The 22,610-nt window shown below is 29.1% G+C and overlaps 1 protein-coding gene across 3 annotated transcripts in view; it reads right to left on the minus strand.

The window, feature by feature from the left end:
• LOC142324843 (uncharacterized) overlaps positions 1-22,278 on the minus strand; it is a 51,308-nt gene extending 29,030 nt beyond the window's left edge. For all 3 annotated transcript variants that reach the window (XM_075365883.1, XM_075365881.1, XM_075365882.1), the window contains exons 1-3: positions 21,312-22,278; positions 9,224-9,505; positions 1,465-2,708 (exon numbers count right to left, since the gene is read on the minus strand). In XM_075365883.1, coding sequence (XP_075221998.1) covers positions 1,465-2,708; positions 9,224-9,243 — 1,264 coding nt within the window. In that variant the 5' untranslated portion in view covers positions 9,244-9,505; positions 21,312-22,278. The remainder of the gene's footprint in view (positions 1-1,464; positions 2,709-9,223; positions 9,506-21,311) is intronic.
• Positions 22,279-22,610: the final 332 nt, after the last annotated feature.

The following is a 22,610-nucleotide window of genomic DNA, read 5'->3' on the forward strand; positions in this document are numbered from 1 at the left end:
TTAATTTTGTTTTATTGACATGTAAGAATTTATTAAAATGTGGAATTTTGAAAAACCACTGACACATTAAGAACTGCATTGCATTTTAGAATATTTCACTAACAACTGTCATCGAAGCAATTTATTTATTCGCCTAAAGTTGATGAAGTTACTGACAAAGAAGATATTGATGAAAATTTGCTAACCAAGACCCCTTCAACAGTTACAACTGATATAGCAGGTATGTTTGAGATTCATTTGCATATTGAAAAAGACATTGATGTTCAAAAATCTGGTTACAGGGAGAAAGCAAAAAACTTTAAATCTAAAAAAACTGGCTTATGACTGGTACTGTCAGAGAAAATAGGCTTCCTAACTGCCCATTAAACAGTTCTAAAGAACTGCAGAAAATGAACAGAGGTACATTTGATAAAAAACAAATTTTGGTAGTTGCTAAATAGAATGATAATGCAGCAGTGACAGTTACCAGTAACTACAATGGCATATATCCATTATAAAATATGAAAAGATACAGCCGAAAAGAAAGATAAGACAACATTATTGCTCAGCCATTAACAGCAGAATATACTTGATATGGCGTTGATTCCCATGAGAATGGTATTGAAAATTATAGAATTCAAGTGTGTGGAAAAAAATTTGGTGGTGATGACTGTTTACAAATGCTGCCAATTCTGTTATAGTAAATTCATGGAAAATATACAGACTTGCAAATAATATTAAAATTAATCAATCTGATTTTAGTTCTCCTCTTGTATTATTACTGATAAAGAATGAAGAAATAAAAATACCACACAGGACTGCTGAGAATAAAGGAAAAAGTAAAGATAATTTTCCTTCACCACTAATGGCAACCACGGGTCATTTGTCAAGAAACAGTTTGCCAGAAGATGTTAATTAGAATCAAATATGGCACATTATTTCAGAGCATGTGAAAAAGAAGAAGAAGATGTACGCTATGCAAAATCTATACAATTTTTTGTGTATAAAATGTAAAGTGCACCTACATTCAAATGTTCTCAAGAATTTCATTCGCAACAAACAAATAAGAATTTTTTTATAAAAAACCAACTAAAAATAAGTTTATTTGTAACTGTTTTACTTTCAGTTTAAAAAATTGCAATATAAATTCTCCACATGTCTTCACATTTTTTTGCATACTTTTTGCCAAAGGTACGTAAACGAACCACTTTATTCCTGGGCGATAATTGATTTTTTTATTTATATGAAAATATTTCTAGTTTTATATAATTAAAAATAGATAAAATAAAGAGATTATTTAGAAAAAAAATTGAGTATGTTTATGTCTGACAGTTAATGGGTTAATAAATGCAAAGGTACATGTCAATTACTGAGTCGACAGATTAGATTCTATATTATGATTACACAGACAACAAAAGTAACACAATTCCACTCAATTCAGATAAGCAATAAATAAACAGTAAAATAGAAAATACAATCACTCACCTAATGGGAAAAGATCTCTCCTGACATCAGTCACCTGCGTTTGGGCATCTTGAATTCGCTGAAGGGCTTCATGTCTTATCCTTCTTTCACGCTGCCACGTTGTCTGACGATGTAAACGTTTGGCTGGTATCGATACTCTAGCAAATACACGTTTGTCTGGCTGTTGTTGGTGCTGCGGCCGCCCATGGGTGATACTGGTAGTCTCATTTTTCAGAACACCAATGTTGCTACCACTTTCACCGTGCTGGTTCTGACTAGATGATGGAGATTGCTGACATATAATTCTGCGTCTTTTCACAATAACTTTATTACGCGCAATATCGGCTTGTAATCTGTTCATTGTTTTAGAACTACCATCGATACTTCCATTATTACTATTGTTACAACTACTGCTGACACAGCCGCTGCTACCATTACTACTGCTACTACTGCAACTGCTGCTGCTGCTGCTGCTGCTGCTACAGCAACTGCTATTACTGCTAACACTATTTCTATTAATACTACTATTACTAATGGTTTTATTGTAGTTATTTACATTATTAATATTATGTCTATATGATAAACTTGTCACAGCCTTATTAACATTAACACTGGTATTATTTATATTATCATTACTATTATTATTATTATTATTATTATTATTATTACTACTACTACTATTACTGACATTACTACTGTTAGTGCTATTATTTGTACTGTTGCTGTTGCCGGTTCTATCACCAGTATATAACAATTGCCCATTATCACTATTATTACTATTATTATTACTATTATTATTGTTATTATTACTATTATTAATAATACTACTGTTTGTGGTCAGCTGTTGATTTTGATGCTGATGCAGCAGCAGCTGGTTGGTACTATTTAACTGAGACTGTAACTGTTCTTTCCTAGATGACAGGCAACTGCCACTGCCACTGTTTGTTGTTAAATACAATCCAACACCTGTCTGTGGTGTTTGAGGTTCACAGTCCGTAAATGTATATGGATCATCAATTATTTCACTTTTTATCACTGAACCACCCCCACCTCCACCACCACCTCCACCTCCACCCACTCCACTGTAACAATTCAGTGTGTTTAATAACTTTGTTTTCTTTTTAAAGATAGAGTCTAAATGAACTTTTGGTTTAGTGGACCCCATACTGTTTTTCATAATCGCTTCGATTTTCCCTTTCTTGCATCCTTTTCTATCACGTTTTGCTGCCTTACCGGCTGGAGACACTTGTATGTGGCCATTGCACCTAAAATGTCAACAAATTTTATCAGCGAGTACCACAAGCAGTATAATAAAGAATAAACAATACAAACAAAAATAGAGAAGACTTATCATTAAATAAAGGTTAATTCGATAACAAGCTGATCAAATGAAGCTGATCGATGTAAAATGAAAGCATAATACATTTACAACCCTGAAATGATAAGTGCAAATGAGACCTAATTTATTTTAAAACAAAAATGATCATTCAATACATACCGAATGGAAAGTAATCTCATTTTCTAAGGATCCACAGCCTCTAATATGTTAACCAGTAACATAATGACAAAGATATATTCCACAACAAAGGACTTTAAACACTTCAGCGCCAAGGGATGCACATGTGGCGCCTGGTGTTTAGTCATTTTGCAGGCCAATGGCACCACCTGCACACCTGGCATATTAACATTTTTCCAGCAGTCCTATTCCACGGGTTCTTCAGTTGTGATTTTCATTTTATACAGGCATATTCTATGAATTATATATTAAGATAATTTGGGCCTAGTTTCAGTTTGTATACTCATTATGGCTGACCATGATGTTGCTTGTTCTTCACTACCAAAAAGGCAATGTTCAGATGCTAATAAAATAATAGAATTTGAATTGAGACTGCACTCACAAATTTCTTTGTGGAAACCATTTGAATGAGATGAATTTAAATATTTTTAGAATTTATACTTCACATGGGAAACATCAAACTAAATAGATTAAAAGACAACTGTGCAACTCATCAGCTACATAATATACAATGTTTTCATAACTTTATGGGGAGAAACAGATTCATTCATAGATCACAGAAGTTGCTTCTGAAGACTATTTATACAAAATAAGACTGGAGTTATTTAAGAAAAAAATGAACAATTTATACTACCTCAATAAAGAACACTGCATTGACAAGTGTCAATTTTGTGGTGCAGTTGTTTGATATTTCGACAATATATTACAAATAAAATGCACAAATATGGCATAAAGCTTTATCTGCTAACTGAACCTGATGAGACAATTTTAAAAGTAAAAGTATAAACTGAGCTTATGGATAACCTGAGTGGAAACTGTCGTGCTGCTAATGTTGTTCTGCATTTGATGGAGGAGAATCTGAAAGCAGGTCATTTGCTTTACATGGATAATTTTATAATTCCTATAACTTATAAAAACATTATTAGAACTTGACACATACACCATTGGTATGCTTTATAGTAACATAAAAGATACTCTTTGTCATGTTTCTAAGGCAAATCTGAAAATCGGTGAATCTGTTTGCCAATATTTGGAAGACGCAGGCATTGGTAAGTGGTGAGCTAAAAGAGAAGTAATGTACATATAGAGTGAGCATAAAAATGAGGAGGTAGAAACGGTCAGTCCACCAGGCTGGTCTAGTGGTGAAATCATCACAAATCGGTTGATTTTCAAAGTTGAGAGTCCTAAGGTTCAAATCTTGGTAAACAGCAATTACTTTTATACGGATTTGAATACTAGATCATGGATACCGGAGTTCTTGTGTTTGATTTCAATTAACCACACATCTCAGGAATGGTCGACTTGAGACTGTACAAGCCTACACTTCACTTACATTCATACTTATCATCCTCTCATTCATCCTCTGAAGTAATACCTTACAGTGATTCCAGAGGCTAAACAGAAAAAGAGAGAGGTAGAAACAGTCAACAGGAGTGGTCAGACTAAAGAGGAACCGAAGGCTATTGCAGAATATAATAAACACAAGTCTGGTATTGACCACCATGATCAAATACTCTCTTATTACCAGAGTGCTAGAAAAACCATTCATTGGTACAAGAAGCTTGCAATTCATGCCGTTGAAATGATGGTAATGAACACATATAAACTTTTCTGTATAACCATGAAAGCGAAAATAATTTCCATGATTTTAGATTAGCTTTAATATAAGAATTATTACAAAAAAGTGCTTCATGGGAGAAAAAGCAACAAAATCCAGCAATACCCAGAAATCACTTTATGGCAAATGCAAAACTAGTGAGGACGGTTGTACTCTCAGAAAAAAATGTTGCTTTGTTTGCGTTAAGAATAATAAACGCCAGGATACAATGTTCTACTGCAAAATGTGTCATGACTCTCCTGTGTTTTCAAAGTTTCAAATCTTATAAATAAGTAAAATTTTTTGTTTTTATTTTGATTTTTTTATACATCGATATTCTGTGAAAAAAGTAATTTGGTTTGTTTTGCAAGCAGTGTCTAAATTTGTTATAAATATTGCAGCTGTAGATGAAGAGAAAAAAAACTTTTGTATTTTTATTTCCTCGTAAATAAGTATAAGTAGACATTGTAATTAGTTCTGTTATGGTAAACACATTCATGTAATTAATATAAATTAACTTATTATTATTTAAGTTATTGTTAATTTGTCTTGAGTTTACAATATCCCGTTCACAATAAATGTATAACAATCATTATTATTTTATTTAGATTTTTTCTGATTAGTAATTCTACAACATTATCCATTTGTATCAATATTGTTTATGTAGTTTTGATAAAAGATTATACAGCTGCTGAGATAAATATGCTTATTTTTTCTTTGGTTTAATTTCCTTTAATTATTTATTAACATTAACACATGTCAAAATGTGATTTAATTTAAATAAATGCAGTATTATAGTGACAAAACAAACAAAATGTAGTGTAGACTGCAGACAGTAACACGAGCTGATCAGCCACCAACTGGCTCCTTGGTAGTATGCATTATTTATCGGCCTGCTGTTGTCACTTATGTATCCTTATTACTGATAAAAACACTGTAAAAGCACTGTTTTACTGTAATTAAAGTAAAATAAGAAAAAAACATGTTGGATTTCTGGTAAGATTATGCCGCTTTATGACGGCACTGAATGCCAAAAAATTTAAGTAGACAATGGAAACTAAAAAAAAAAAAAAAAATAATTTAATCAAACTATAATGTTGATTAGAAATTGCACCATAATGAAAGTCAAATCTCCAAAGAGTAAAAATTCTTATGATGATATAACGATAGAAATAATATTTTTAAGAAATTATCTTGCAATCATAAATATGTGTTTAATGACATTAAGGCATGATCCATGACCATTTTGTACTTATCCCAAAAGATTAGTGGAATAAGGTAAATGATAAGAATACGTAAACCTACCAGCATGTAAGTTTGTGTTAAATAAAAATTTCTGTTGAGCCCTAACAAATAACAAATAGTAAGTGTTTTCAACACTTACCAGGAGAGGGTTATAGTTCATCAGTGATTTGAATAAGATTTGATAGATGAACTAGTGCACAATCTACTTCTAACACACGGTAAAGTAAAATGATAAACCTCTCAAATACAGTCAAGAGATATAATTTTGAAAGTTTGGCAATTTTTATGTGTTGCTTATGTACCACATGGTGAGTAAATTAAGCAGCTGAAGTGGCAGTAGCTCATGTGATTAAAGCAGTGACTGGAGTGCTACAAATCTCGAGTTCAAATCTCTTTTTGGAAAATTTTTATTCTTTTTACATTTATGTTTTTTATCATGGAAAATATATTTTCCATTAAAAATTACCGATATACTATTTTTTTTTTCACTTTATGCCTTTTTTTCAGAAGTGCTATATCTTTTTCACAATTTTTATTAAATTATTATCAAACATAAAATTTTGAAAAATTATATTTTTATCAGCTTCACTTTGGAGTTAAGAATTGAATTTTATCTGCAAGATGTTATCCTTATAAAAATAAATCCTACGCCACCTTTAAGTACCGATTCTCTCTTGTAATCTTCTTTGAATAGATTCCAGTTACTTCAATAATTCCGGAACCCAAATCCAGGTCGTCCTTAGTTACCTCCACATTATGATAGAGCTTTCAATTGTTAGGATGTGAGAGCATCAGTTAAAATCAAACTGTCATCAAAAGTGTATCATATGCTTATTTCAAAATCTGCTTCTCATTTTATAACCATATTATAAATATAATTTTATACATACACATTTTAATTTATAACAAACATAGATGTGTTTGTTGATGCCAATTCTAAATAACCTGAATACTTATAAAAGATCTACTGAGAGTGAAGTTTTCAAGGGAGAATTAACAAATGCTTATTCATAAACATCCCACTTATGAATAAAAACATTTTGATACAAAAATCCCTATGAAATAATTTCATCCATTTCTGTGGCTGTAAGGGAAATTAATCACCACTGAAGCAGTGATTAGTGTTACAAACAAATCTCATACTTTGGTTGCTGAATTGACATATGACAGGTCCATTTTTTTTAAATTTGAATAAAATTTTCTTTTCCCCTACTGATCCACATTAAGTGCTCCTGGCATAAGAAAATTTTTTTCTTCAAATGTTGTTATGATTCTTACAATACAAAATCCTGTTCTCCATATGATCAGAGTGATGAAGAAATGAAAAATTAATATAATAATTAATTATAATTTAAGTAGTCTTAAATTATAATTATAATTAAGTACTCACTGAAAAAATGGCATAAAGTTTGAAAAAAATTTGATTTCTCTAAAAAAAAATAATACATATTCATATAATTTTGTTTTGTTGTATGTGACGTAAAAAAAAAACTGATAAGATTTGTGCTGAAAAATAAGTGCTTTTATTTCATAATTTAATTAACAAAAACAAAAATTAAAAGATAATTTTTGCACAACAGACTAGTATTGTACAAATTTTATTCATAGAAGCTTTAATATTCGTGCAATATTAATAAAAACAGTAGAGGTATTCATCTATATATATATATATATATATATAAATTTCAGACTATGAGAAACATTTATCTCCTTTCATAGAGTAATTGGTTCTGATTCACCTTGTATAAAAAAAAACAATTAATGAAATAACTTATTCACTTTATAACAAATGAAGTTTTCAAGTGGAATCCTTTTTCTACATACATCTTGGTTTCAACATTTGACAAACTCACACTTTTTTTTAGTAAAGTAATGGGACTAGTTTTTTAGCAGCTGAAGTAGCAACACTGTAAACTTACTAGTAAACATATGGTTATATGAACAGATGATTTATATTTTAGTGTATTGATGCCATGTGAGATGTTAACCAACTTTTCATGAAATAATTTTTTGTTGTGTTACCAAAATGAGTGATACTAATTATGAGCAACGTAACACAATCAAGTTTTGTGTTAAACTCCATGAGAATGCTACTGAAACTTTTTCAAAACTGAAAAGGGCATATGGAGATTTTTAGATGGCCGGAAATCAATTGTGAATGATCCACGCTGTGGAAGACCATTAACGTCAAAAAGTGACGACAATGTTGAGTGAATCAGAGACTTGATATGGTACAACCGGCGATTAACTGATAGAATGATTGCAGAACAATTGAATTTGAACCGTACCACAGTCCATCAAATTTTGACAAACAAATTGAACATGAAAAATTTGTGCAAAATTGGTTCCAAAAATCCTCACTGTTGAACAGAAAACCAACAGGGTGGATAGTGTGCCGCTATCTTCTAGGGCGAATTGAGACTGATCCTGATTTACTAAAAATGTTATTACAGGTGATGAATCTTGAATATTTGAGTACAACCCAGAAACAAAATGCCAGAGCAAGGAGTGGCACACTTCTAACTCACCACGTCCCAAAAGAGCAAAAATGAGCAAATCAAAACCAACTAATTTGTTTCTTTGATAGTAATGGCATTGTCCATAAGGAATTTCTGCCTACAGGCCAGACTGTAAATCAATATGTTTTTCGAGAAATTCTTGAAAGACTGCAGAAAAGAGTGGCCTGTGTGAGACCAGCCATCAAAGACAACTGGATACTGCATCATGACTGCACCTTGTCACACTGCAATCTCAATTAATTAGTTTTTGGCAAAGAAAAACACTCCTGGAGTTCCTCAACCACCTTATTCGCCTGACTTTAGTCCCTGCAACTAACAACACCTCAAAGGACACCATTTTGGAACAATAAAAAACAAAACAAAAAAATGTAATCGACCATCTGAAGGAAATTCCAGTTTCCGAGTTTGAATACTGCTATGAAGAGTGGGAAGCATTGCATTGTGTGGCTTCCCAAGAGAACTATTTTGAAGGTGATATAATTGGGTATATAACTGGATAATTGGGTGTATAATTTTTAAGATGTATAATTGGATTGTAAATAAAAAGTTTTTGTTTTTAAAAAGTTTTTCATTACTTATAAAGACCTCGTATAAATATATACACATATTGACATGAAAAAAAATTAAGCTGTATTAATAAACCTTTTTGACACGTGTCTTGAAAAGTTGATCTGGTTATGGGAATAAAGTACGTTGAAGCAAGAAACTACCCAGCAAATGCAGCCATGTACGAAAGTACATCAATGTGCTCTACACATTTTATTGTGAGCACATTGGTGCTCTACAATTAATGAGTAAATTATATTTAACAATGAATAATGTACATACAAATTTAAAATGCATACAAAAATACAATTTTTCTGCATTAATTTACAGTAAAACAATACAAAACAAAGAAAGTACCTGTTCGTATTTTCATGCATACTTCATATAATAAGTAATTTCATCTCTTCATGTTAAGATACAAAATAAATATGTATCTAAGCAAACTTATATGAATTCAATACATATAACATATGTATTAATATTTTACAGGTTTACTATACACAATTCACGAGTAACTTCAATGACACTTTTTATTCATCAAAAATTCTATCAGCTTGCCAAAACCATACAGGTGTTACTTATATTTACAGAAGAGTATACCAAAATCATTCATACATCATCAGCAATGATGCGTTTCCGCTGAAACAAAAAAATGCCATCCTACAATAATATAAACATACTTATACTTTTTATAAACTAAAAACATAACATATAAATGTTATAAAGCATACATCAACATTTCTGTGAACCTGGATAAGAATATAAAGTACCTCAGTTAGAGGAAGTTGTGATTTGATCAAGTTCCTTTTTCCTAAGAAGCTTGTAGAATTAGGTCAGCCACTGTCATGATCTGCAGAAAAAGCTGGAAACTTCTAGTCATCAGCAAGGTAATCACTTCTTTTTTGGGACTTGACAAGGTGGAAAAATAAATATAACTTATGAAGTTCTGCATTCTTTTCATTTCTGTACTAGTTTTTTTTTCAAAACTGATCATCATATCACCTTCTAGAAATTCATATCTCAAAACCATCTTTATTTTATGTCTATCTGGTTTTTCTATTGCCCAGAATATAAAATTTTAAAATACCACTTATCTATGCAAACACTTGCCCTATTAACTGTTCTTTAAGCCTATCCACCAAAATGGACAATTTCAAAAAATGTATCTCTAAATGTTTAATCAAAGTATGGCTTATATACTATGAGATATGTTGTAAGAAGCATGTAAATGGTAAGATAAAAATGTTTGTAATATACAGTAGTATCAAAATATAATAGAGGGGGCCTCACGTCCATCGATTGCTTACAGCAACCTAAATAATAACATTAAGGTTCATTGCACAGTAGTCAATCAGTTGCCAGTAACTAACAGAGCTCAGGTGTGTTGCCCTGTGCATCACTAATGTTTTCTTAGACAAGAGTGCATACATTCATATTAACCTTTTTAAGTTTAGTGGTTGTTCTCAGCTTAGTGAGCATCAGCTGGTTGCACTGCTTACTTTTCTTCAGGAGAAATGCCAAATATAAAACTTTTATTCATGTTTTGCTGCTTAACTTTTTAATGTTCCTTTATAAGGTTTTATAATGTCTAAATTAGGCCAAAAAGACATCCATTGGCAACGTTAGAAATTATGTAAATGTTACAAAATTAATGACTGAAGCTAAGCTGGTAGTACACTTCTATTTCCATCCCAAAAACTGTTAAAATGTGTTGCAAGTGTTGCAGGCTGTCTGTAAGATGTGTAAAGAGAATTAAACGAGTTGTAACCTTGCAACTGCTACCATCAAAACACACAAACACAAAAACATTGCAAAGAAAGCAGCATCTGACAGACAGTGACAGTTTTCATAACATTGCCATATGTTTTGCAGTAAAAAACTTCAATTTGTCTGAAGGCTGCTCTGCAAAAACTGGCTGTCAAATTAAAAACGATTGAATATTTAGGGGTTAGTAGGTTAGGTTGTGGTATGAATTGGTTTTGAAGGGAGAAAATTCAAAATAAAATTTTAAAATCTGATAGATAAAGGATTTGTAGCATAAAAGACATGTTTACAACAAAAAGGATTTATTTATTTACAGAAAATTTCTCAATATCATGTGAAGGAATGGAAAAGAAGGAATTGCATTTATTTGTAAACAAGAAATGTTGATTTATTAAAAGTTTATTTAAAATAAATACAAATTTATTGTGAATAGGAAATGGCAATGATGTGATCACATCTCAATTCCACTTTCAAACATGACAGAATAAAAATTAATTACACTGGAAGTGGTTGGCTCCATTCCAATCTTGTTCAATGGAAATTGTCTTTTTTTTTGCTTTTCCTAATTTTTATTTGTTTTCATGATACTAGCACATGATAAAGGCACCATAAAAACCAATCCTATGTATAGTATATAACATTAACAGTGTAATCATAGCAAACTACAATATTTAATTACTAATTATTCAGACCAATAATTTTTCTTGAAGGTTAAATTACAGATGATGATTAACATTTGGCAAATTCTGCATTTTACTGTATTTCACAACTTTTAAATTCAGATACTACACTGAGACATTCCAGGTGTTTTGAAACAATCAGTATATGAACATTTTACTGCCATATCCAGGATCCAAAAAATTTTTTTTCAGGAACACTATTAGTAACCATTCCACTGATTTTCTTAAAGTTAATTATATTTGATATATTAACTATTTATTATTCTAGCAAAATTATAAACAATTATCACTGTAAAATGTTTGCTACTGACCATGTGCAAATACACAATCACACAGGTATGTGATTGTTTAAAATCTATTTTATTGTTACTATTAAGGGCCTAACACTTGTTCATAGCACTGCATCAAATTTCTGCATTTCATAAGGCATACAACATCTTGTTGTACACATCAATTCCAAATTCCTGATATGTTTTTCTATTGAATTTTCAACCTATGATAATTTTTATGTTTTCAAAGACTTAATTACTATTAAATATTTTTAAAAGTTTACTGGATTCTTCCTCCAGATTTGTTGGTTATTGTTTATTACTCATTATAATAACATAATTACGTTTATGCATCAAAATTAAAAAGCATTTAAAAAATTAACAATTTTTAAAATGTAATTAAAAGATTTTATTTTATATAAAAAATGTTACTATCTGAATTTTTAAATAATACTAAATAAAAAATTTCAAAAAAGGCCCTGAATCTTCTGCATCCTGTGCAATTACATTCTGAAAATAATAAGTAATTTTTATATTTAACATCTTCATGAATTTAATGTATTTACATACCATTACATTATTTCATGTGTTTATTAAAAATAATTCATATAGCTTAAATCTCATACATATTTTTTATTTTATAATTTACGTTATTATATTCTCATTTATAATTCCAAATGCAATAAATGACATTAAAAATCAGATTTTCAAGTCAATAATAAATTGTTAAGTTATTAAAGAAACACAGACTAACTGATGAAATACAATCTCAAAATATCAATCATTCTATAATTATTCTTAAAAGTTTGTTGAAAGATAACGTTTTAAATTATTGAGATATGCAATATTAGATTATTTTAAAATGAACGGAAATGAATTTATAAGAAGTTAAAAAAAAGATTAATAAATATGCAAAGAAAATATTTCAAATAAGTGAAATAAGTAAAACCTGAATATGGTTCTGAGAGTTGAGTTAAGAAACCATGATTTTTTCCTAAGTGATTTTACTTTTGGAGTATGGTCCATTCTTTTTGAATATTACAAGTATTACTTTAAAAAAATAATAATATAACTATGCACAGTTACAATCATACAAAACTGAGACAAAATGGAAATATTAATCAAATTGCAAAAACAGAAAATGAATGAATGTACATTAAGATATGATCAAAAATTCCTGCAAAATGAAGAATTCAGTGTAGGAGGAAGGAATAAATTGTATAACATTACGGACAACATGGCTAGTTTTGGAGATAATGTATAGTATATACTAAACAGGTTTCAAAATCATACGATACAACAGAATATGGAATGATAAAAAACAGAATATGCGAGCATGACAAAATATGAGAATAAGAAACAAGGTGAATGTCTGCACTAAAAAAGAAAGAATTAAGCAAATAAAACAGTACAGGTTCTTAGGTACCAGATTACCAAAGATTACAAAGGAGAAAATGGAATGCAAACAAAAATATCAATGGCTTACAAAACATTTAATGGAAAGAAAGGTTATAAACATGTGAAAATTAAACACTAAGAAGAAAACCTGAAGGAGTTTGGATTAGATTAAAAGTAGATGTCTAAAAGAAAAAGAGAAAAAAGAAATATTTTGATAAAACTTCTGAAAAATATATTTAATGATAACATATGTAATTTTTTTAAAGTTTTTAACACTGATGTTTAGAAGTGTTATCCACCTTTTTTGTTTAAATTAATAGCAAATCAAACTAAATAGAATAACAATTTTTAACAATACAATAGTTGAAACTAAGATATAGGTGCCTCAATAATCTTGAAACTCTGACTACAACAGCTAGTATGGTGCCTATTCAATTTAGCTTTCATATGCATTAGACTGCTTTCATGTAAATACAACTTATTATTTTATGTTACTGGATGGTATTATGGTTTACTTTTAAATATTTTCAAATTCTGCTGATTATACTTTGTAAATAATTAAGTATTTTGCCATAAAAATAAACAAGTATTATAATTGCATCAGCAGACAAATATATATAAACATAATTTATATTCTAATCATGATTTTATTTATTGTAAAAATAAGCACGAGCAAGTCAAGTATTATACCTCGAGAAATTAATCACTTTTTTTAGAATCATATTGTTTGCTATGTTCTCATAGTTTTCAAATACAGCCAAGCCAATATAAAAATAAATATTTACCCATAAGCCTACATGTTACTGAATGCTTGAGTATAATCCAATTAACTAATTGTTCTGTATTGTTGATCCTGTAAGAGCATTTGTGCAAATTCCATTTCTTTTTATTCAAGTAAAAAAACTTTTCTCAAGAAAAGGTAGTGATGTTTCATAATCTGTTGTATATTTTTAGTGTTTTACAATTACAAGTGAACTTATGACTACCGAAAAAACAAACATCTACAATAATGGGCCCAGAAAGTAATAGTGTGTATGAGTTTACAAAACAAGAAGGTGATCCAATTTACAAGGAGAAAAAGCGGTTGCTAGAAAAATTAGCCGGAAAACTGGCAGAGACTTCTTTCTCTACTATAATAAAATACAAACCCTGTGAAAATACTACAACAGGAATAGATGACTTTGACAAGCGTGAGGTGAAACAGACTATAAACAAATTTCACAAAATTCATAAACTGCCAACAGAGAAAAAGATAATATCAGCGCTTAAAGGAGATGATTTTGAGAAAAATAATAAAAGAATTGGGATTTAGGTGGAGAAAGAACGGAAATAAAAGAAAGGTTCTCACTGAGCAATATAACATAAGGTTTAAGCATTAACTTTTGAATACCAGGACTCAATGAAGGTAATCAAAGAAAGTTTTGGGCAAACAATAGTCAGAGCAGCATCACAAAATTTACCCAGAGGCAAATGGTTGCAGATCACATTAATTCATTAAAATAATTATAATTATGTAACAAGAATGAATAAACAAATGATAAAATCTGTAAAATATAAAACCTTTTTGAAGGTGTTAATTACAAAATATCTGTGTACATTTTAATATATTCTGGCTTATTTATTTTATTTAAAACTAGTTAAGGAATAATATTGTTATTGCTAAATGAAATTCTTTTAATTTGAAATAAATCAGAACTGGGATGGAAACATATTATTATAGGCTCCTTCCTTTTAAGCTACATTATCATGCTGTGTAGCATGAAAACAATTATTGCAATTTTTTTTTTTTTTTGAGAGGAAATAAATTATATTTTTGTTAGAAAAGTGGCAGATTTTTTAATACACTAGAATGTTAGCCTGACACAACTGGCTATACAACTGGTATTCAGTGGCATGAAAATCTTATAGTTCAGTTTTATACCATGAAAACATCTAACATTTTTAAATAGCTGCTTTTTTAACATTACAGTAACAAACATACAATGCTGCCTCTTCAGCACAAATTCTTTATAGCAATTTCAAGTTCAACATCACCAATTCATATTTCAAAAGTTCACCAATTTATGAATAGTTTTGTATTACACTTGTACTTGCAAACTAGCTCGCATATGATCCATGCTATGCCGTAATTAATTACAATGAAAAACCTCCTTATTTCTGACTTTCAGTGTTAATGTTAAAGCGGAAGAGGAATCATTGTTGTACAACATCAGAATCATTCAAAACATTATCACACTGGGAATTGAGGAGAGATTGGAAGATGAAGAAAAAGTAAAAAAATTGTTGTATATGGCAAGGAATTAAGTAATCTCTAAGAAATTGCTACCAATTCAGTTTAGAGGAATGAGTCTAGTCTAGAAATATAGAAAATGAAGAAACCAGAAGAATGATGAAAACTGAATTCCTTGGAAAGAGTTACAACTCATCTTTATATTATGGATCAGTTTCCACACAATGACCTTAATTACAAGTGGATTTCTAAAGCAAAACACATTTGGCATGGAACATAGAAATATTATCTTGTTACCAGGAATTATAAAAAATATGACAGGCTAGCTAATTTGAACCATTATTTTTTTTTAACCAGTAGTAATGCTGGAAACACGCCCTAGAATAGCATCTTGAAAAATGTTTCAACATACTTTTTTATAATATAAATATATTTTTAACTATTTTATTATTTATGTTTTTATAATTACAGTTAACCAACATATTTTGTAATGTCTTTGTTAGGTACTGAACTCCATTCAATACACATATTTCTATTGCAAACTTAAGAAAAACCATGCTTAATACAAGTATTGCATCAAAAAATAAATGATTGACAAACTGAATGTACAGGGCCATATATTATAAAACATAATCCATGCATTAAGCAGGCTATTACTGTATAGTAATAAAGGTAATTACATGACAGTAATAAAGATAATTACACATTAAAGTAATCAAGGTAATTAATGCAGACATAATAAATATTTTTAAATGAGAATACAGACAGGACTAACACGGCAAGCTGAAAGATTGTTTAAGATGATTTAAAGCAAAACAATATGGTTTCATCTTGCTCCAACTGAACAATTTCATTTTACAATAATTAATTAAAGTGTAGCAAAACTTTTATCCTATGAACAACATAAATACAATTATCACATGAATATTAATCCACATGAATATCAATGATGAAACTACCTGAGAAGCACATTCCAACACTTTTATTTAAAGTTAGTCATAAATCACAGTTTTGTTGGCAGTCTATCAAATGGTAAGCAAATAAACGTCTAATCTGGTTAAGTAATTACAATTTGATATCAATATAATGCTATCATTTGGAAACAGGATAAGGTTTTCTTTTCAACAACAATGAGTAGTTTATTTCTTGAAGAACAATATTAAAATATTGATTTTAAACATAATCCCATAACTAAGATTTTACTGAGTGTGGAACTGCTTATCAAACTTGAATGGGATTGCAAAAAAATATTAAATGGAACTTTTAATACCTATGTTATTTAAAGTATTTTCTATAAATTTTAAATAACTGTAACAAATAACTAATTACTACAAAGACCACTGGAGGTTTATAAATATAGGTTTTAAAAAAATTGTTAGGTTTATATAATGTTTCAGATAATTTATGAAATATGAACAGAGAATTGTAATTTTGTAAATCTCAAGTATACAATTTTTTCTTATGGAGAAAGATAAAATTTAAGTATTAAGAAGTAAAATAAAACTTCCTTAATTAAATAAGGTTCATTAATGAAATTTACAAAAGGGGCTATCAAATTATTTACTAATTTCTAAACAGAGGTAGTAAGAACATCATCAGAACCAACTGAAATATGACTTTTATTTCAGTAAGTTTATTGCTTGTCAAAGTTTAAAAACAAACATAGATGTACAGTATCTACCAGTGAAGATGCCACACCAGCCCAACAATCCATCCTCAATCTGCACATAAACTAACCTTGCTGAACCTTGTTAAGTAATACTAATAAGAAAAACATTAATTTAATAATAAGGATTGATCAAATAACAATAGAGGTTAATTTACAAATAAATTAAATTAATTCACAAATAAATCATACATATTAGCTGACGTTTCCCATTTAAGAAATAAAAATTATAAAAGCATATGAAAGGATAAATAACAACCTTATGTTGACCCTGAAACTTTCAAATTTCAATAAAATATACATTCAGTTCATTTAAATGTAAGAAGCAGAACTTCAACATTAAAAATTTGATCTTCCACACAAGAGCAATTTTCTTGGCCAGAACAGAAAATCACATGACAACAGATAAAATTTAGAGATTAAAAACGGTTTGGATAAATGCCAAACACTTGCATTAAGCAAAAAGGAAAGGGCTTTCAAAAACCAGTTTTTTTTAATTAGGCGACTTACAAATACTTTTTTTGAAAACAGTTCCTAGTATAACTATTTTCCTTCAAATATTTTAATGCAAAACTGCATCCAACAAAGCACACAAGAAGAAATTTTAAAAGCTTATCAATTTTTTTTCTTTATCCAAAAACAGAAATAAATTAAATTCAAATATTTTAAATAGTTAACATAGTATTTATGAATTAAAGTTTCTACTTTATTTCAAAAGCAAATACTTCCTTTGCACACACTGGTAATTCTTGCCACCTACCCTTTGGATTACCTAATGGCATAGACCTTTGATTTCGTTACTAAGAATTTTTATCAATAAAATATTGGTTAGCAACAATTTATAGATAAAATTAAATTAGGACTTAAATCAACTTATATTAAGATACAGTACAAAATAGTTTAGTAGAGGAAGATATACATATATATATATATATATATATATATATATATATATATATGTATATATGTATATATGGCCTACTAAGCTAGAGTCGAATGTGTATTCACCATACACATACCATTCCAACAATAGGCCTATTTTATCCTATCTTATAGGCCTATTTTATTTTATCTTAAAATAAAACTTTTATTACAATTAAAATAACTTTGGCATCGACCCTGCATTTGGCAGCCTGTTGATTTGAAACTATCTACTCATCTATCTGTGGCATGATTGCTTACACCAGTAGTATTTAGTACATCATTATGGTCAAACTTTACAATCTACCTAGTAATTGATTCTTCAAGAGCTGAAGCTTCTAAAACTTTACATATGATTGATGATCAAAGCAACTTTAATGAGGAACTCCTACACTGACAGTATAGATCATTTATTAATTATTTTCCCCTGACCTTGGAATTCAGGTGCAGCAAGTCCCTCCCCAAGATTAGATATTTATTGATTCATTAGCAAAAGATTCATCAGTCACTAGACCAAAATTCTTCAAGTACTAATCATGATTAACAGAGCCTGAAAAACTGTCAGTCCTTATATAGACTATAGTGTATATATGCACAACTTGTATTCATACTACCCTCCAGATCAGTATGAGTTTCCAAACTAAGTGTTTGAAACCTCTTCTCTGGGGCAGTTAAGGCAATATAATAAAATCTACAACATTATTTCATTTGTTACGCCTTCACAAAAGTGCTCACCAAATACCTCCACCCTTCCTAATTTTCAAATAGCAACTTGCATATCTCTAATCAAATCCACTGGGAATGGTAGAATACCCATTATATGGCTTCATGAAGCCATATTGGCCTCTATTTTGTTTAATGTCATAACAATGTGATTTTTAAATTTCTCAAGCAACTTTTCAGTCACACGAGACTGATCGCCCAATAACTGATAACCTCAAAAGGAATTTAGAAGCACCTAATTATTTCAGTCTTCAACAAACTGGAAAGCAGTCCCAATAAAAAAAAACTCAGGAACAGTCAGTCAAATAACTCCTTGGTAAACTCTATCCCTTACAATCTAATTGTTCTTAAACATGGGGAAGCATTGTGAAAAATAAAGAACATGACAAGTAAAAGACATGACAGTCACATTTAATTAACTGGTTCCATAAGATATAAAAGTTAAACAACATTGGATTCACAGTTTCATTACATGTACTTAATGGATAACCATAAGCAATTAACACAATTTACTTATAAAGGAAGAAACACTAAATTAAATAATTTATGACTGTACATATTAGATAAGAAACTATTCTGTGGGGCACAATCTAATTTACTAATTACACAGATCCAAATAGGTTATTTCTAAATATATTATTTTGTATCTAACAATACAAGATGGAGTAACAAAAACCCTCCAATGCCTACTCATGTTAAGTCACTATTATTTATCGCACACTACTAATAAATTTGGGTGGAATGTCAAACAAAGCAGTGACAGTAGAAAGTTGCTTATATATGTTCTTACATATGTTTCATTTTTATTTAGTTAAATTACACTATTGGTTATGGATGCAGGCATCTTATTATACACCTAGGTGTATGCTAGGTTATTTATAGGTTATATGCAAAAAAAGTATACAGCATGCTTAAACAGAGGAAAGTTTATGTCAATATTTATAAATTAACCACTTGGCATAATAACTGGGCTTACTAACACAATACTCAAAAGAAATTTCAATTTTTTGAGTACACTAATACATAATTTACATGTTGACAGTAATATTTTAATTTAGAACACAATTTTATTACAAACTGAGAATAAGGGTAACAAACACAAAACTGTTTGAATATTTTCCTTCTCTAAAAATTTATAAAGCTTTTGAAATATTTCACTTCAATTCATTATTTTGTCAAATTTTGGGCTAAAATATTTCCTTAATTATTTTCATTTAATATTATTTCTTTGTTGTTAATTACCTCAAATATTTTTTAATTAGTTTCTATATTACTTTATTTATTACTATATTACTTTATTATTTTATGCATTTTAAAATCAGTTATTCTGCAAATTAAGATACCAATTACATTTAGATACAAATGTCATATTTTTGGAGAAATTTTTAAATGACAGCTCCACTTTAATGTCAGTCCATGCTCTTTATTTTGTATACTCTGCTTGTATTTATCTAAACTATTTTCTAAAAAAAAATATATTTATTTTGATCATATCTGTCTTGATTACACCTCTCTCTCTCTCTCTCTCTCTCTCTCTCTCAGGTAATTTGCTAGGATGCAAATTACCTGACTACAATGTTCCCTACTTGTATAATGTACCATTGCAATTCACATGAAATAACTTCCTATAGTAATTATCACCATATCGCTAGAATATTAAAACATGGGAATTCATTATGAATACCCTAACAATATTTTAGGTAACAAAACTACATCCAAATCTGCACTTTAGTATTTTGTCCATAAACTCCCATAGATCCATTTATAAAACTCAATTAACATTAAAAGGTACAACTATAATGTTTACAATTCATGAATTCATATAAAATATAATTTTATTATCTTATAGTTTTTATGAATAAGCAACATTATTAGACCTTTAATAAAAAAACATGGTTTTTGCAAAAGAATTACTTGTTCATTAAAACTACTCAGCATGCTAAGGCCGAGTTTGACCATCCTATGTGAAGTACAATGTCACATGAGGAAAAGTACTTTTAATATAAGCTATAGTATATAATACAACAATTCCTGTGAAACAGAATCTTAAATTATGAACACTTGTGTACTGTACATACATGCATATGCACAAAAACACATAGCAGCTATGCCTACATTTACAATCTTTCATAAATTTTGATTAGAACCATTCCATTTGTTTTATATTAAAAAAATAAACCAAAAATTGCCATTTTGTAAAATAACCAAACTGCAAGTTATTTACTAATGAAAACAGATTATTTTTAACATAAGGAAATCTCTAGTTTACATAAAAAGTTTATAAAAATGAAAAAACAATCCCCTATTTCAAAATAAACTAATAATAGATTTTTTAAAATACACTTTGTGGGGCTAAATGGTAAAAAGGTGTTTACTATAACCATTAAGAAGTACAGTTTAATTCTTTCAAAATAATAGTTGCAAATACAATACCTTAAGACCTTATAAGCAAAAGTTTGCAACTACAATAAATAAACCATCTAATGAGGAAAATAAAATAACATTAAAATAAAAAGTAAACATACATTATAGAACAAAACAAATTGGCTTATCATGTTAGAGGAAATGTAGAAAACAAAGTTTATAGTTCAAAACAATCGCATTACACGACTAAATTCTCTGATAAACAAAAGGCTAAAAATATAATTAGTAATTTAAATAAACGAATAAATAGTTACAAATAGGGAAAAGTTGATATTAGGCTAGGTGTTATAATGTTACGTAGTCTTTAATCTACAGCAGGTTTACAAATAAAAAATAAACAATATGTTAACTTAATAAATTACTTACTCACCTGGAACACGGATTTCTAACTTTATACTCAAAAAAAATAAATAATCAACAGTCACCACTAATAAAGAATTAGGCTATACGGAAAACAAAATAGTTATTACAAAATGGCGTCGCGGAATGATACAAAATAAATGTTTTTTATCTTCGCTAATTCACAAACTGTTAAATGTAGAGTAATGCCAATAATTTGATTACAAAGTTATAGAATATAAACAATGAGAGTAGTATTTTAACAAGGTTTACGGAAATAATTACTATATCTTTAAGTTTAATCTCAACAATGACAATATTAGTAGCGAGGAATATGGAACACAACAGTTTGAGCCGTGAACAAAAAATTCATGGAAGGGCTCTTAGGCAAAATACAATATAAACGCTTGCACAAACAAAGCAATATTAAAGATATTAACAGTCTTTATTTGCAAAATATAATGCTTACATTACGAACTATATTCTAGACAATAAAAATGAATTTACATGTTTCCTGTGCCACATTCATCTTAATAATTTATATCTACGTAGCTGTGGTTAAAAAATATTAATTAATAAAAATTTAAGTGTTCATACAATTCTAAGTAGAAATAACAGTCTTTTCAAGATTAAAAAATTTTAAAAACAATAACAGGAAGCATAGAATTAAACTCCAGTTACTTCTTTATAGATAAGTTTTGTCAACCATGTCCCATTTGCAAACTAGAGAATTTCATATACGAAACTGACGTAGTAAATTTTTTGTTTTGAAAGAAATACAAAATTATCTCACGTCATACATAATTTTGTGCAGAACATTAATTGCGTACAATAACATTTCATATCGCAATCAGCCATCAACTCGTGTACTTGCTTTTTGTCAATATATTTGTTAGATATGTGTTGAACGACTATCATAAATAATTGTAACTCACTACAAACATCACAATCCACAATTCTAAAAAGCGATTTTGTTGTGCACAAAGTTTGCTTTTCCAAACGTGTCCAGCGATGATGCGAGCTTCACACGTATAATACGTGTGGCGCTGGATTTGAATATCATGAATTTGTGTAGTTTCAACAAAAAAAATTTCCACAGAAATAAAATAAATACTAGTAGAAAATCCAAACAGTTCATTTAAAAAATAAATTGATAAATTCAGCTTATTCTAAAGAAATACAAAATAAAATAATTTTTTTAAGTGTGAAAAGAAGTTATTAGAAGAAAAATAAATATTCAAAAGCAATTACTTACTAAATATTGATTGGGAAGCATATGCTTTATGTTAATATTAAAGGTTTTTATTCAATATGTGATAAATTTTTTGGG

Source organism: Lycorma delicatula, chromosome 5 (assembly GCF_047948215.1).
Source record: "Lycorma delicatula isolate Av1 chromosome 5, ASM4794821v1, whole genome shotgun sequence".
NCBI classification, from domain to species: Eukaryota; Metazoa; Arthropoda; class Insecta; order Hemiptera; family Fulgoridae; genus Lycorma; species Lycorma delicatula.